Genomic DNA, 15,121 nt, shown 5'->3' with positions numbered 1-15,121 from the left:
GGGTTTCCTAATCTGAGCACAACTCCACCGCCTGACGAAGAAGGAAAGCCATCTGGCAGATCTAGCAAATCTTCGGAAAGAGGGTTGGGGGAGAGAAACTTGTGTAAATAAAGGCCCTTGCGCCCATGTAAAAGGATTCAAGTATTCAATTAGGAGAGAAATCAAGAAACCATCAAGAGCGATCTTCATTTTCCCTCATTGTTTCCAGTCTAGTTCTAATTTTAGTGTTGCAGTGTTGAAGAAATCCCTCAACATCTTTCTTTATGCAACATTTTTGGTGTCATCTGTGGGAAATAGAGGAGAAAAACCTACGAGGATTCCACCATGACTAACACTCGCAATCAATCAAAGGTTTCAAAGACCGTCGCTGCCATTGTGGCAATCGCCACTCATACTGTTGCTCAAGAAGGAGCTTTAGGTGGACCTACAAGTCCTCACCCTGGGCCGGATGATCTGATCCTAGAGATGAACGAATCCCAATAGGAGGAATCGCAGCCAAGACTCCCTGGAGATCCATCACGGTACGTGACAATGGAACAATTTGCTGCGATGCAGGCTCGATGGCAAGACAAGATGGACCAAATGCTGGAGATGCAACACAATTTCCTGCAAGGTATCCTGACACCACCACATCCGTCGCAAGGAAGGGAAAGAACCCATTCCCTTGAACACTGCATGAACCACAGTGATGTGAACAATGTTCGAAGAAAGGGTAAGGAGGTCTTGGGGGACAACAAGCACCAAGGATCCCAGATGACAAAGGTCAAGCAAGCTTTGAACGATAAAGTGCTAGAGTTGCAGGATCAAATTCAAGAGGTCATGAAGGGAAAGAACTTGGCTCCGAGCCATGATTTCCAATTCACCACCGATCTCACCTTCACATAGAAGATCAGAGTAGAACCCTACCAATAGGCTTCAAGATGCTTGCGATCGAGTAGTATGCGGGCATGACAGACCCAGAAGACCATCTGGAAACCTTCAAATCATTGATGTTATTTCAAGGAGCATCTGATGCCATAATGTGTAAAGCATTGCCCTCAGCAGGACAGTGGTTCTCACGCCTCAAGCCGCGATCTTTAACCAACTTTGTAGGGCTTGGGCGGGCCTTTCTTGCCCACTTCTTGAGCAGTAGAGTCCATAAGAAGATAGCAGCCAATCTCTTAGCTATTAAGCAGTGCCCCGATAAATCCATTAGAGACTTTCTTACAAGATTCAATAAGGAGGCGCAGGAAGTGCGAAATCTGGACCAGATTGTGAAGTTCCAAGCTCTGCGCAGCGGCATCAGGGATGTCAAGTTGAAGAAATCCCTGATCATGGATGAGCCGGCGAACATGTATGAACGCTTCTCGCGTTGCGAGAAGCACATCAATCTGGCTGAGGTTCTTGCGGCCGAGCAGGAAAAGAAAGATTCTCAGACTGGAGGAAACGACTAGAAGAACGACAAAGACGAAAAGGATAGGAAGAGAAAGAGAGATGACAAGGCCTCGATTCCAAAGAACAATTCAAACTCAGAGCCAGTCTACGTAGTTCACTCACAACTGGGCGTATATCCTAAATGAGATTAAGGACCAAGTGATGTTGCACTGGCCAACCAAGCTGATCAAGCCCGCGCATGAACGTAGCAAGAACAAATACTGTAGATTTCACCAAGATCATGGTCACAACACCGAGGACTGCAGGCAGTTGAAGGATGAGATTAAAGCCCTCATTTAAAGGGGCCGCCTGAGCAGATATGTCAAAAAGGAAGGTGGCATCCCCAAGAACCCGAAGAAAGGGCGAAGTCACCTGCTCGGTTGGAAGGTACCGAGGATAAAGAAGATTGAGAAAGGGGAAAGCGACACACTAAGAATGCACCGCTCAGGGAAATCGCTAAAATCTACAGGGGCCCCAAGTTAGGGGTCGAGTCCTCTAACTCTAGGAAGATTCATGCCCGATCCGTATTCCAAACTGAAGTACACAGTAAGAGGAGGAAGACTGAGCAGCAGATAACATTCTTGAATGAGGACTTATCTGACATACAATTAAGTTCCATATGACAATGCCTTGGTGATCAAAATGACCATTGCCAACTATACGATGGCCAGGATCCTTGTGGACAGTGGGAGTTCAATTGACATTCTATACTATGATGCGTTTGAGAGGATGCAACTGAAGCCCAAGATACTGAAGAGGGTATAATCTCCATTATATGGATTCAACGATGCCCCTATGCACATGGAGGGTTCAATCGATTGGTTGGTGAGGTGGGGACGGAACCCAAACTCTCTACAGTAATGATGAATTTTTTGGTAGTGAGAGTTAACTCCACCCACAATAGGATACTTGGCCGACCAAGACTCAATACCCTACATGCCCTTGTCTCCACTGCCCACCTGTTCATGAAGTTTCCCACTGATGATGGAATTTCGATGAATGAATTTTTTACGCTATGTACTTCTCGTAGAGGAAGGACTAAATTGCACCAAGAGGAGAATGCCGAGGAAGCCAGATAACCTCTAGAAAATGCTACAAGGGTTACCTGAGAATAAGGGGAAAGGAACCTCAGGCACTCTAGATCAGCCTTGAAGATGATCGAGATGATTCCGAGCATGAAAGGTCAGAACAAGCCCAGGATTTGATCCCTATAGAAATCATCAAGGGAGATGGAAGCCGCATAGTACAGATTGGAGCAGGCCTGAATGGCAAGCAGAAGAAAGGCCTAGTAAAGTTTTTAAGGAATAATGCTGATGTATTCGAGTAGTTAACTACAGATATGCCTGGGGTTGATCAGGAATTAGCCAAACATAGGTTAAGCGTTTATCCAACATCCAAGCCAGTTTTCCAGAAGAAAAGGACCTTTACAACAGGATGACAAGAGAAAGTGATTGAAGAAGTGATCAAGCTACTAGAAGCAGGGTTCATAGAATGCTATGAAGCCATTTACCCTGAATGGCTTTCCAATATTGTAATGGTGCCCAAGCCTAATGGCGAGTGGGAAATGTGCATTGATTTCACCGACTTGAATAAAGCATGCCCTAAAGACTACTAACCCTTGCCTCGTATTGATTTACTAATAAATGCAATTGTCGGCCATGAAATGTTAAGTTTCATGGATGCCTATTCTGGGTATAATCAGATTAGAATGTATGAACCAGATATATTGAAGACCTCTTTCATTGCCAGTAGAGATACCTATTGCTACACACGCATGCCCTTTGGGTTGAAAAATGCAAGTGCCACCTACCAAATGGTTAGTGAATCATATTTTCAAGAATCAAATAAGGCGCAACATGGAAGTTTACGTGGATGACATGCTGGTGAAATCTTGAAGGCATCAGACCACGTGACTGATCTGGAAGAGGCATTCCAAGTCTTAAGGAAGAGTAAAATGATACTAAATATAGCGTTTGGGGTAACTTCAGGCAAACTCCTTGGTTTTATGGTATCACAGAGAGGGATAGAAGCAAATCCAACCAAAATCAAGGATATATTAGAAATGCGGTCACCTGAGAGAGCCAAAGGCTTGCAAGAGTTAATAGGGAGAGTCAAAGGCTTATAAGAGTTAATAGGGAGAGTAGCAGTGCTCGGGAGGTTTATCTAGGCTTCTACAGATCGGTGTCTCCCTTTCTTTAAAGCACTAAGGACCAAAGTAAAGGAAAGACAAGCAAAGTAAGTCAAACTCATTTTTAAATGGAAAGAAGAATGTCAAAAAGCGTTTACAGACTTGAAGAAATATTAGGCCAACCCACTACTCTTGACCAAGCCAGACCCAGGGGATGTGATCCAACTCTATTTAGCTACCACCACAGTGGCTATAAATGCAGTATTGGTCAAAGGCGATGGTCGAGCGGAAAATCCAGTCTACTATGGTAGCAAGGTACTCTTGGACGCAAAAACCAGGTATAGCAACATAGAGAAGCACGCTTATGCCTTGATCATGGTGGCATGGAAGCTGAGACCTTACTTCCAAGCTTACACCATAGTGGTGGTGACAAACCAGCCATTAAAGAAAATTTTTACAAAACTCGACCATTCGAAATGGATGGTTGCATGGTCGGTTGAGCTGGGAGAATTTGATGTCCAGTACCAACCGCGCACAACTATCAAGGTGCAGGCATTAGTAGACTTTGTCATAGAATGCACTTTACCAGATGATGATCGGTTAGCGGTAGATGGCGACCATGAGGAACAGGAAAAGCCCTGGAAGTTATATGTGGATGGATCCTCCAGTAGCGTTGCATGCGGAGCAGGATTGATACTGACAAGCCGAAGAGGGTTTGTGGTACAGTATGCGTTGAGATTTGAATTCCAAACTACCAACAACGGGGCTGAATATGAAGCATTGATAGCTGACCTAAGCTTGGCGGAGGGCCTGATGGTGAAAAATATCGTCGTACACAGCGATTCACACCTGGTGGTTCACCAAGTGCAAGGAGAATACGAAGCAAAAGAACAACGTATGGCACAATATTTAAAGAAGGTACGCGAATTAATTATTGAATTCAATTATGTTTAGATATTACAAGTAGCTCGTGCATAGAATACATCTGCAGATGCACTTTCTCGATTGGCCACGTCAGATTTTCAAGAGTTAGGAAGAACAATTTATATAGATATTCTCAGCGTACCGAGCATCAAGGAAACCCAAAGTGCATTACCCATTGACGTTGAGCTATGTAGGATGGATCCTCTCATCACATATCTCTAAGGGGGCCTGCTTTCGACCAACAAAGAAGAAGCTAAGAAGATAAGGATGAGAGCAGCACAGTTCATTATGATTGAGGGAGTACTTTACAGAAAAGCTTACGCCATGCCATATTTGAAATGCCTCAGGCCATCAGAGGTGGAATACATGCTTAGGGAAATTCATACTAGCATTTACGGACAATACTTGGGGGGCATAGCGTTAGCTCACAAGGTCATCAGGTAAGGACACTTTTGGCCATACTTACGAAAAGAAGCAATGAGTTTTGTACCCAAATGCATCAAATGTCAAACCTTTGCACCGATCACCCGCCAACTGGCAACTGAGCTCACTTCCATCTCTAGTCCATTGCCTTTTGTACGATGGGGGATGGACATTTTGGGTCCATTCCCAAAAATGTCAGGAGGTAGACGATTCATGGTGATAGCAGTAGATTACTTCACCAAGTGGGTGGAGGCAAAGGCATTGGTCATAATCTCAGCCGCAAAGGTATGGAAGTTCTTCCTCCATTCTATCATATATAGATATGGAATCCTAAGAACCCTTATCACAGATAATGGGAAGTAATTTGAGTAGAAGTTTAAAGAGTTTAATGATCAATATGAGATTCAGTTGCGTAAGACTTCAGTAGCACATCCATAACCTAATGGCTTAGCTGAAGCCATGAACAAAATCTTGTTGGATGGATCAAAAAAGATGTTGAAAATAGCCAAAGGATTATGGGCTGAAGAGCTACCGAACATCTTATGGGCATATCGGATGACCACAAAGTTTGCAATAGGTGAAACCCCATTCATGTTGACGTATGGAACTAAAGTAGTGATTCCTATAAAAATTGGAGAAACTTCACCAAAGGTACAACTTTATGGCCCAGAGACTAATGCTGAAAATCTGAGAGCAAATTTGGATTTGTTAGAGAAAATCAGAGAGTCAGAACGGGTAAGGAATGTCGCGCATCAATAACGGACAACATGCCATTATAATGCAAAGGTGAAACCAAGAATATTTCACCAAGGAGACCTGGTACTTCGTAAAGTAGAAGCCTCTGATCCAAGAGCCATGGGAAAGCTAGCGCACAATTAGGAAGGACCATACGGAATCTCCAAACAAGTGGTGCTAGGAGCTTATCATTTGGAGACTTTGGAGGGGGTACCCATACCATGGTCTTGGAACTCAAAAAATTTGAGAAAATTCTTCTAGTGGAGGTCAATCCTCGTTTATTTTAAGTCAAATTTGGGTTATTTCAAATGTTCAGATTTCTACATTTAATAAAGACATCAATCTTTTTTATTCATTTTTATCAGCAATGATTCATTTTATGAGCAAGTTATTAAGAATTCGCATGTTATCAATGATGTGCAAATTATCAATGAAAATTAATGGTCTTCCGACCATAATGGTGAGTGGCACCATAGTGGCATTTCACAATGAAAATTAATGGTCTCCTAATCATAATGGTGAGGTGCACCATAGTGGCGTGCCACAATGAAAATTAATGGTCTTCCAACCATAATGATGAGTTGCACCATAGTGGCGTTCCAGAATGAAAATTAATGGTCTTCCGGCCATAATGGTGAATTGGATCATAGTGGCGCTCCACAATAAAAGTTAATGGTCTTCCGACCATAAGGGCAACTTAGGGCCATAATAGCGTTCCACAAAAGAATCTGTGGTCTCCAAAGCATAAAGTTGCTTCTGACGCATAGTTAGTTTTCAGTAAGTTCAAGCGTAGACGGATCATGATGAAAATGACAGCATGAAAAGAGAAATACACAAGCCAAAGTATCATGGATAACAGAAGGAAATTGAGTAGATTCATCATTTATTAAAAGGGAACTTCTTACAACATAAAAATGGGGTATCAAAAAAAAGCAGATACATCATTGTTTTACAACGTTAAAATGAGAACTTATGGCGATACATAGTCCTGAGAAAGAGAAGTGGATGCGTTCGACTTCCAATGAATGCCTCCTCCTGGAAACAAAAGCAAAATAGAAACAAGGCGCACCTAGACCACAAGCATGCAAAGCATCATCTTGGTTTGCTAGACAACTAATGTGGAGGATAATGAAAATCGGGCACTAGAAGTGCGAGATAGCAGTAGCCATAAAGAGGCTGTCATACAAGCAGCGATCAACCCAGACCTACAGGGCATGCCCTCCTGTAGCCCTCAGCTACCCTGAGAAGCCATGAGAGACTGTTTGCCAATTGAGAATCTCTATACGAACGCCTTTGAGCTCCCCTGACGACAGAATGGATCCTAGTGGTGGATTCTTGCCCCTATGAGAGATGAGGGTGTTGAAGACGACAAGAACACCAGCTTTGATCCTCCAGTGCACTGCTTGTGCAAATATTCCCACCCTCAAATTTTGAAGAGGTTAGGGGAGGCAGGAAACAGCCACCTCAAGACTCTCCACCTCTTTGTAGCAGCATGACCGCGCCAAGCATTGACGCGGGCACACTACACAAAGAGGTAACCCCCCAACTTGGAAGTACAAAAAGACACAGTGTGTCGATTGAAGATCGAAGCTATGAGGGCGAATGTTGTTTAAAGATCAAAGCTGAAAATAGGGCTATAAAACTGGAGAGTTAACACCCAAGAAATGACATCCGCTGTAGCCATAGAAGCAGCGACAGTCGCAATACCAGAGAAACAAGAGGGCGTCAAGAGAAGTGCAGGGAAGAAAGCCGCAAAGAAGATCCATGGCTTTGCTCCGAAAAGAAGAAGCAGAGAGTATGGTAAAGGGAGAAAAGGGAAAACCGCTATTTATGAAGGAACAGACGGTTTAGATCAAAAGGGAATCTCAAAAGATGATATTCTGAAGTTAAGGGAAGTAACTTCCAGGGGCCACATGGCAGGTCCCCATTGCTCCTATGTTTTTCAAAGCCTGTGAAAAGATTTTGAAGACATGTGACAGTTCAGCTTTTGTTCGAATTCCATTAATAACGCAGTAAACGAAGCGTCATATGGACCAAGATATTAAATATATTACCTTGGAAATTACAAACAAGTATTTAGGGGACTCAACAAAAATCACATAGAGATCTCCCGACCATAATGGTGAATTTCATCATAGTGGTGGTTTGCACCACAAAAGGAAGTTGATATTCTCCTGATCGTATCGGTAAGTCGCACCACAAAGCAAAACAAAGCTACAGCGAAGCGAAGTAAAGCTACAACAATCATGAAGGCATGAGTAATGCCGGCAACAGAAGCCGAGTAAGAACAAAAGGAAGAATCACCAACCAGAGAAGGATAGAATGAAGATTTCATTTATTTAGATATATAAAAGTGTACAAATTACAACTGCCAAATAATATACAACAAAAGTTATAAGTATAGGCGCTTTGGACGTCAAGGATTGGGGGGTAGTGGTCCTGGAAGTTTCTCGGGAGGAGGAAAGAAGGGCACAGAAATGGAAGACGGGTCTAACCTTACCTCTTAAACAGGAACTTTAGGATCGAACCCCAAGTCAATCTTCCCCCACTGGAAATGGGTGGCAGCCTTCCTTATTTTGTTATACAAGCGTTGAGCACCTTCCAAGGCCCTGTCTTCACAGAAGCGATGGAAGACTATCGATTTCAAGAGATGATCGATGGTGAGGTTTGCTGCAGCATATTTCTCAATTAAAAAATAGTCAACAACATTGTCCACAATATCTCGGGCAAAATCCAGTCTCTCCAGCAGATCCTTCTCCCAACTCTCAACAGACTCGTAATAGTCTAACTCATATTCAAGTTGGGTTTTGAACCTTAACAAGGCAGCATTTGAAGTTGCATACATCTTTATCCGAGCTCATGGTTCCTTTTCTCACCTCACAGCATCAGATTGTACATCACCGGGCATGGAGATATAGCCCTATATGCAAAATACAAAGATCATGATCTAATATTGTAAGTATGGAGAGGAATATAGAACAAAGGAAGCCCAGAAAAGGTTTTCCATTAAGGACAGCTATGATGGAGTACAGGTACAAAATAACAATACAATATTGTTTGAATAAAAAAAAAAAAAGAGAAGGAAGCCAAACTAGGGCTGAGCTCTTTGGATCCTGAGCATCAGAGGTCGGCTTCACTTTATCCTTAGGTTGAAAGGAGGAGGGTCCCTTCGGTGGGGCAACGCCTTGCTCGGTGTCTTCCCCTACTGTCTTGGCATGCTCAGCACCCCCTGCAGTAGTCTTTTCAACCTCCACTATAAAAGTGGGCCTAGCAGCACCAGAGCTCTCCACATTAGTGATACCCGAGGAAGCAAGTGGTATTGAAATTACCACCTCTCCCTTTGTTGAGGGAGGAACGAAAGAACCATCCATCAGCCTGGCGAGCATCTTCTCCACCTCCCTTATGCCCTTGAAGTCAAAATTGGGCTCCTTCTCCTTGACCTGCTTCCAAATGGAGTGTGCCACCTGCAAAAAGACCTTGGAGGAAGTCTTCATGTGCTCCTTGGTATTCTCATCCAAGCTAAGATAGGCTTTCAATGCCTTAGCCCCAGCTACCTTAGCTGAATTCTCGGCCTCCTCCAACCTAGACTTCAATTTGGTGATCTCCATTTTCTGGCTCTCCACTAGCTGGGTCTTCTTATTCAATTCCTCCTCAGCCATTTTGTTGGACAGGGCGAGGACATCTATACCTTTCTCAGCTTCGGCACAACCTTTATCCGCCGCCGTATAGGCCCTTTCCGTAATCGCCTTCTCCTCGGTCAGCGATTTGACTTCATCGGCAAGAGTATAGATCTGCTAATTTCTATCATCACAGGTTCGCTTCAGATCCTTGTAATCCCTATCAATCTAGCTAAACACGGAGGCGTTCCTCCTCTACCTATGTACCAACCCAGAGGCAAAAGCCAAAGCTTAAGAAGAGAAGGAGTTAGTAAAGTAAAGATAAGTCAAGGGCACTGAAATCTCCAAAGGAGGAGAGATTACCTCATAAGCCCGAGTAAAGGCGGTTCACTCCAACACTTCGTCATCCATATCGGAGAGGGCATCCCGATCAGCCGGTGGTATACAAAACCACACCATCTGCTCATCAGCCTTAACGTTACCAATCACTTTTTGGTCGACTCATACCGACCACTTAGGGACAAACATGTCCGAAGATATTTTATCCTTGCCTTTATTCTTATCAGTGCTCTCAGGCAAAGTAGCACTACTCAAGACCATGAGAGGAGCCTCATCCCGAACAACATGGTAGGAAGATGGGAGCGTCCTCATCTTACTCATTTGCTGGCCCTGACCCTTATGGCCTTTGAAAATTGAGGGAGGAGGGTCGTTCTTCTTAGGCTCCTTCCTCGAAAGATCCTTTTTTTGCTCGGTTGGAACTTCCTTTTTCTTCTTCTTTTTCTCCAAAGGCAGAGAGGAGGTAACCATGTCCCCGGTGATTTGGAGATTCTCCATCTCAATGAACGCATCAATGGAGTCCAAATCAAAATCCACTACATCAAACAAGGGAGAAAGAATCAGCACATCATAGTTAAAAAAAAAAAGAAGAGAATCTAGTGGGGCTCACCCCTCTCCAACTCGGACATGTCTAGGGCATCAATGTCTGCCAGTTTCACAGGCCTCGGAGAGTTAATTATCATCTCCAGGGTTGTTAAATCCTCGTCGTCAAGAATTGGGGTCTTATTTCCAGCGGAGGTATTGGGAGAACCCCATTTATTAGGGAACTTGTGTCCCACGCATGAAGTCCAAAAGAACCTTTGTTTCCAGGCATGGATGCAGGAAGAAGTTTCGCTCATGATAAGGATGGAGGGGTCTCGCTGGCGGAGGTAGTACCACCCAAGGTGACCACTGAGGAAATTCAGCAAAAAACACCTAATGAACAATGCTGGGGAAGGACATCTACCAAACCGAGTACATCTGAGGATGAAGGCTCCAACACATCTCCAATAGTTCGGGACCTGGCGGGGGGCAACTCTGTAATGTATAAGTAGACATGAAACAAATTCAGGAAGGGGAAAATGGAAGCTAGCTTCAAGGGCATCCGAGATAAGGCTGACCTCATCAGGATGCTCGGTATTCAACCTATCTTCAAGAGAGGCACCCCTAAGATCAACAAACTCCGAAATCGAGTAGATTTCTCAAATCTCCACGACATCAGACACATTTAGTACCGAAGGGATTTCATTCACACCTTTTCCTATGGTAGGGTCCAGTTGGGGCTGGCGAATATGATGAACTTTTTTCCCTGAGGAAGCATAAAGTTTCTTCGAAGGATTACGGCCAAAAGTATCGGCAGAAACACCAGATTTACTCTGTTAAACCATGGCAGACACCCTAGGAACTATAGCAGCCTCCCCAGACACCCTAGGAGGAGCCGCGACAGTTTTCCTAACATCTTGGCCATGATATAGCGGGTCAAATTCTTTGAACAAAGAAGTTGCATCCCAATCAGGCTTAGAAATTGGAGTTTTCTTAGAGCTCGATGTCTTTTAGAAAAAGAAAAGAAATCAACTACAGAAATAAAGAAACGAGAACTTATTTGAGTAAGAGGAATGTAGTTGGAGAAAACGCATAACGGGGAGTCCTCAAGGGATGGAATGGAGGTAGTGAATCAGAGATTTTCGGGCTCAGAACTTGGAAACGATAGAGAAAAGAAGCCCTGGGAAGTTAGAATCCTTTATACCCTTGGGACCCTTGGGAAAAGAATGGAGGCTTTGGTCAACTCAATGAGTTTAATTCCACGATCAAGATGCAGGAAAGAACGAGAGAAACACGTGTTTAGCGCATAAGGGAGGCTTCCTTAACAAGGAAGCACCTGGAGGACAAGAGGTTCAAATTTGAACTTTGTGATGTATTTTCAACTTCCCTTAAAAGATGTGAAATCCGAAAGATATTTCGGACCCACGTGTAAACGACGGAAAATGGCAGTGCAATTTTGGAAACTCCCGCTCCTTACCCAAGGGTAAGATCGTCAACGAAAGAAATACAATTCAAAAAGGAAGCAATTTCCACACATGATCGATGATCAGCTTTGCCGAACATCGACAAGCTTAAATGAAAACCGACCATTGCCGAAGGCCTATAGTGAGCAGAGATCGCCGATAACTGAACATATAGACCATAACACTGCTGCACGAAAGAAGTGAAGAATCCTCCCTATGCCTTATTCAAGATAAAGGGAGTAGGGGGCAAATGATACACCATACTTTACCTACCCAATCCGAGGATGACACGTGGAATGACTTGGACTCCAAGCAACCAGTCCTCGCCCAGAATTGATCAAACCACTTGTGAGGCAATTATACTGGTCTAGCCACGTCAGCAAGATCTGTTTAGAGAACCCTGATGGATGGTGACTGGTAATTGCGATCCACGTGGGAAGAGATTCCGTATCCCAGGAAACAAGGGGAGGACCATTCTTCCAAAGGGTTTCCTAATCCGAGCATAAACCCACCGCCTGATGAAGAAGAAAAGCCATTTGGCAGATCTAGCGAATCTTCGAAAAGAGGGTTGGGGGAGAGAAATTGTATAAATAGAGGCCCTTACGCCTATGCAAAAGGATTCAAGTATTCAATTAGGAGAGAAATCAAGAAACCATTAAGAGTGATCTTCGTTTTCCCTCATTGCTTCTAGTCTAGTTCTAATTTTAGTGTTGCAATGTTGAAGAAATCCCTCAACATCTTTCTTTGTGCAATAGGAACCAAACCACCTGCCACTAGGGAACTATAGAATTTTTTGACCGGATCTGATTCCTAGTAGAGGCAGCAGAATATCTTTTAGATGGTGAAGCTAACCATTGCACCAAGTCCCACTACCTATAGGCCTCCTATGCATATCTTCCAACTAGTTCCAGGCATCAATCAGGCCAAGGGAGAGTACCAAGGACAAGGTGCCACACTCCATTCCTAATGATAGGTAGAAGAAAACTTAGATAATCATCATAATGGATTCTATCACCAAAGGTATTAAGGAGAACACCTTTGGGGCGCCAATGATCACCAAACAAGAGTAGAAGAACCATCATCAATGGTTGTCCAGATTGATTCCACTAACAAGAGGACGAAGCTTAAGAATCTTTCTCAAGGACTAGAAGGCTTCTGAAGGGCACGAGACAGTCCAGATGGAGAACACCTTTGTACACTTGTATTCCGTTTAATCAAATATTTCTCTTTCATAAAAATAAAAAAAAAAGAGTTAAATGGCTATTTATGATTCAAAAGACACAAAAAGAAAGCAAGATTAATTGGTCTACAAGGGCAAGAGAAGGCTAACCGGTTCATTTTCCCTTTAAAGAAAGGAAGAAAGTTCTCTATGAGGAGTGTGCATCCTGCACCCTAACACAGAGGGGCAAAATGACCACCTTGCCCTCCAATGAAAGAGGGTTATGACCGCCTCGTTAATACCGTCGCACGTGCAGTGCCACGCTCCCCTCACAGAGAATTCCTTGCCGAAAGGGAGAAAAAACACACCTTGAGCCGCTCAACCCATGATCAACCAATTAAACTTTTTTTTTTTTTTGGTTTAAATCATCTAATTTTTTTTTGTTGGAAAAAAATCAACAAATTAAACTTAAGAACACCAAATAATAACCAATCAATATTCAAAAGTTCAAAAAGATAAAACCCAGAAACAAACATATCGTATTCTCGAATCCAGTGCTATTGCCCACCAAAAGCTCTCCCCACCAATTCTCCCCCGATTCAATCACCAAAAATATTTACATTCCTACAATCCTCCTCTCTCCCCCCCCCCCCCCCCCAACCCACCTTCAACTCAGGGCCGCAAACCCTCCCCCCCTCATCATCTGCTTAAACTCCTTGTAGTTAACCATACCATCTCCATCAACATCAACCTTTCTTATCATCTTTCTGCAATCTTCTGCGGTTCTTCCTTGCTTGAGCCCCAGAGATGACAAAACCGATCTCAATTCTTCGACGGTAATGAACCCATCACCATTTTTATCGAACACATTGAATGCTTCTCTCATATCCTCTTCCTCGTCTCGCTCATCCATGATTGTTTGATACAATCCCCCAAACTCATCAATGTCGACACAACCATCTCCATTTACGTCTATCTTCTCAATCATCTGGACAAGATCGTCGTCAGGGATGAAAATTCCCAAATTTTGTAGCGAGTCGCTGAGTTCTTTCTTCGTAATCCGCCCATCTCCGTTCCGATCGAACATTTGAAACACCCGTTTGAGCTCTCCGGGATCCATTAATTCTCCCTTGATTGAATGATGAATGTGATGATTTGAATGACAAAGATGAAGATGACGGCGAAGAACTCGACCCTCTAGCCTCTCTCTCTCTCTCTCTCTCTTTCTATACTATGGTGCTTGGATGGGCATTGGAGAACAAGAGGAGGGGGGGAGAGAGATGGATATGCTTTACTCTCTTGGGGGAAAAAAATAGAAGTGTGTGTTAAGAAGGTTGCAAAGAAGGAAAATTTACAGCAAAACGGTTGGTGTGAAGGCCTAATTAACGCGCTTATCATGTGGTGGGTGTTGGTGATGTTGGCGAAAACAGCGGAGGAGATTATGAAGGAAACGGAAAGAAATTAAGGATTCTTTGGAAAGCCGTTCAAATATTGATTCAGATTGAAGGCTTTATAGCTGTCTTTGATTTTATATTTTTGTTTTAACAAAATGACGCGTTTTGGTCAGACCAATCTCCAATCCCCAAAGACGTGTTTTACTCTCTCTTATTTTTGGAGCCGATGGACAATCTCAAAGGATATTCTAACTTCTAAGTAGGGTTTTAGTAATCGCTATTGGTATCGGTATCAGTATCGGTCTTTGTCGATATCGATCTAAGTGTACTGGCAAATGAGGTGGTGACAAAAATGAGGTAGTAGTAGTAGGAGGGGTGAGCAGTGGAATTGGATTTAAAGTCAAGGGAAAAGGTTAGTGGCAAGGGTCTTTAAGGCCAATTCACCGATTTGATATGGCAAATTCACATTTAAAAACCCTAGAAATTCTTTGTTTTTGGATCTGATGATCAATTCTAGGGTTCTTGAAGACTAATTTTCAGTTGATTCTAATCCAATCTGGATCAAAATCGCTACAGAGCGATTCCGTCTCTCATTTCACATTTAAAAACCCTGGTCAAGGCCTCATGGAAGGGTACGTAAGTGTTGCGTCAAAAACTGGGATCAACCACTTCGGGTTGGTCACAATCTCCTCGGGTTGGTCCTGCACAAGAAGCAATTAGCACAAGAGTGATTGGGCTGAGTCGGCATTGGACACTCCAATGCCTAAGTCAGCGCTCTTAGCAACAGATAATATAGAATGAATTCAGATGGTCTAGTCGAGTGGATTGCCTAGGTATTTATAGGCATTGTGAGGAGAAAATCTTTGTGGTGATAGAGTGTCCTCGCTAGGGAGGAGTCCCCTACGTGATCCAAGGCTGCGTGGAGCCTTTGTCGGGCGTGTGGATAAGATCCCTTGATTGTTACGCCTCTGTGGCGAAGTTATGGTGGGCTATTCATGAAGCTGTTA

General features: G+C 43.5%; 1 protein-coding gene across 1 annotated transcript; it reads right to left on the bottom strand.

Moving 5' to 3' along the window:
* Positions 1-13,365: 13,365 nt before the first annotated feature.
* LOC122669476 (calmodulin-like protein 3) lies at positions 13,366-13,884 on the bottom strand. Its single transcript, XM_043866244.1, has one exon. It carries the CDS (start codon positions 13,838-13,840, stop codon positions 13,388-13,390), a length of 453 nt encoding a protein of 150 aa, XP_043722179.1. The 5' UTR covers positions 13,841-13,884; the 3' UTR covers positions 13,366-13,387.
* Between the last annotated feature and the right edge of the window lie 1,237 nt (positions 13,885-15,121).

This window comes from Telopea speciosissima, chromosome 7, assembly GCF_018873765.1.
Source record: "Telopea speciosissima isolate NSW1024214 ecotype Mountain lineage chromosome 7, Tspe_v1, whole genome shotgun sequence".
In the NCBI taxonomy this organism is placed as follows: domain Eukaryota; kingdom Viridiplantae; phylum Streptophyta; class Magnoliopsida; order Proteales; family Proteaceae; genus Telopea; species Telopea speciosissima.
This window is presented reverse-complemented; position numbering and strand designations above follow the sequence as displayed.

What these genes read in the sequence shown, in the direction of transcription:
- LOC122669476 (XM_043866244.1), bottom strand. Translation starts at nt 13,840, where the DNA reads ATGGATCCCGGAGAGCTCAAACGGGTGTTTCAAATGTTCGATCGGAAC.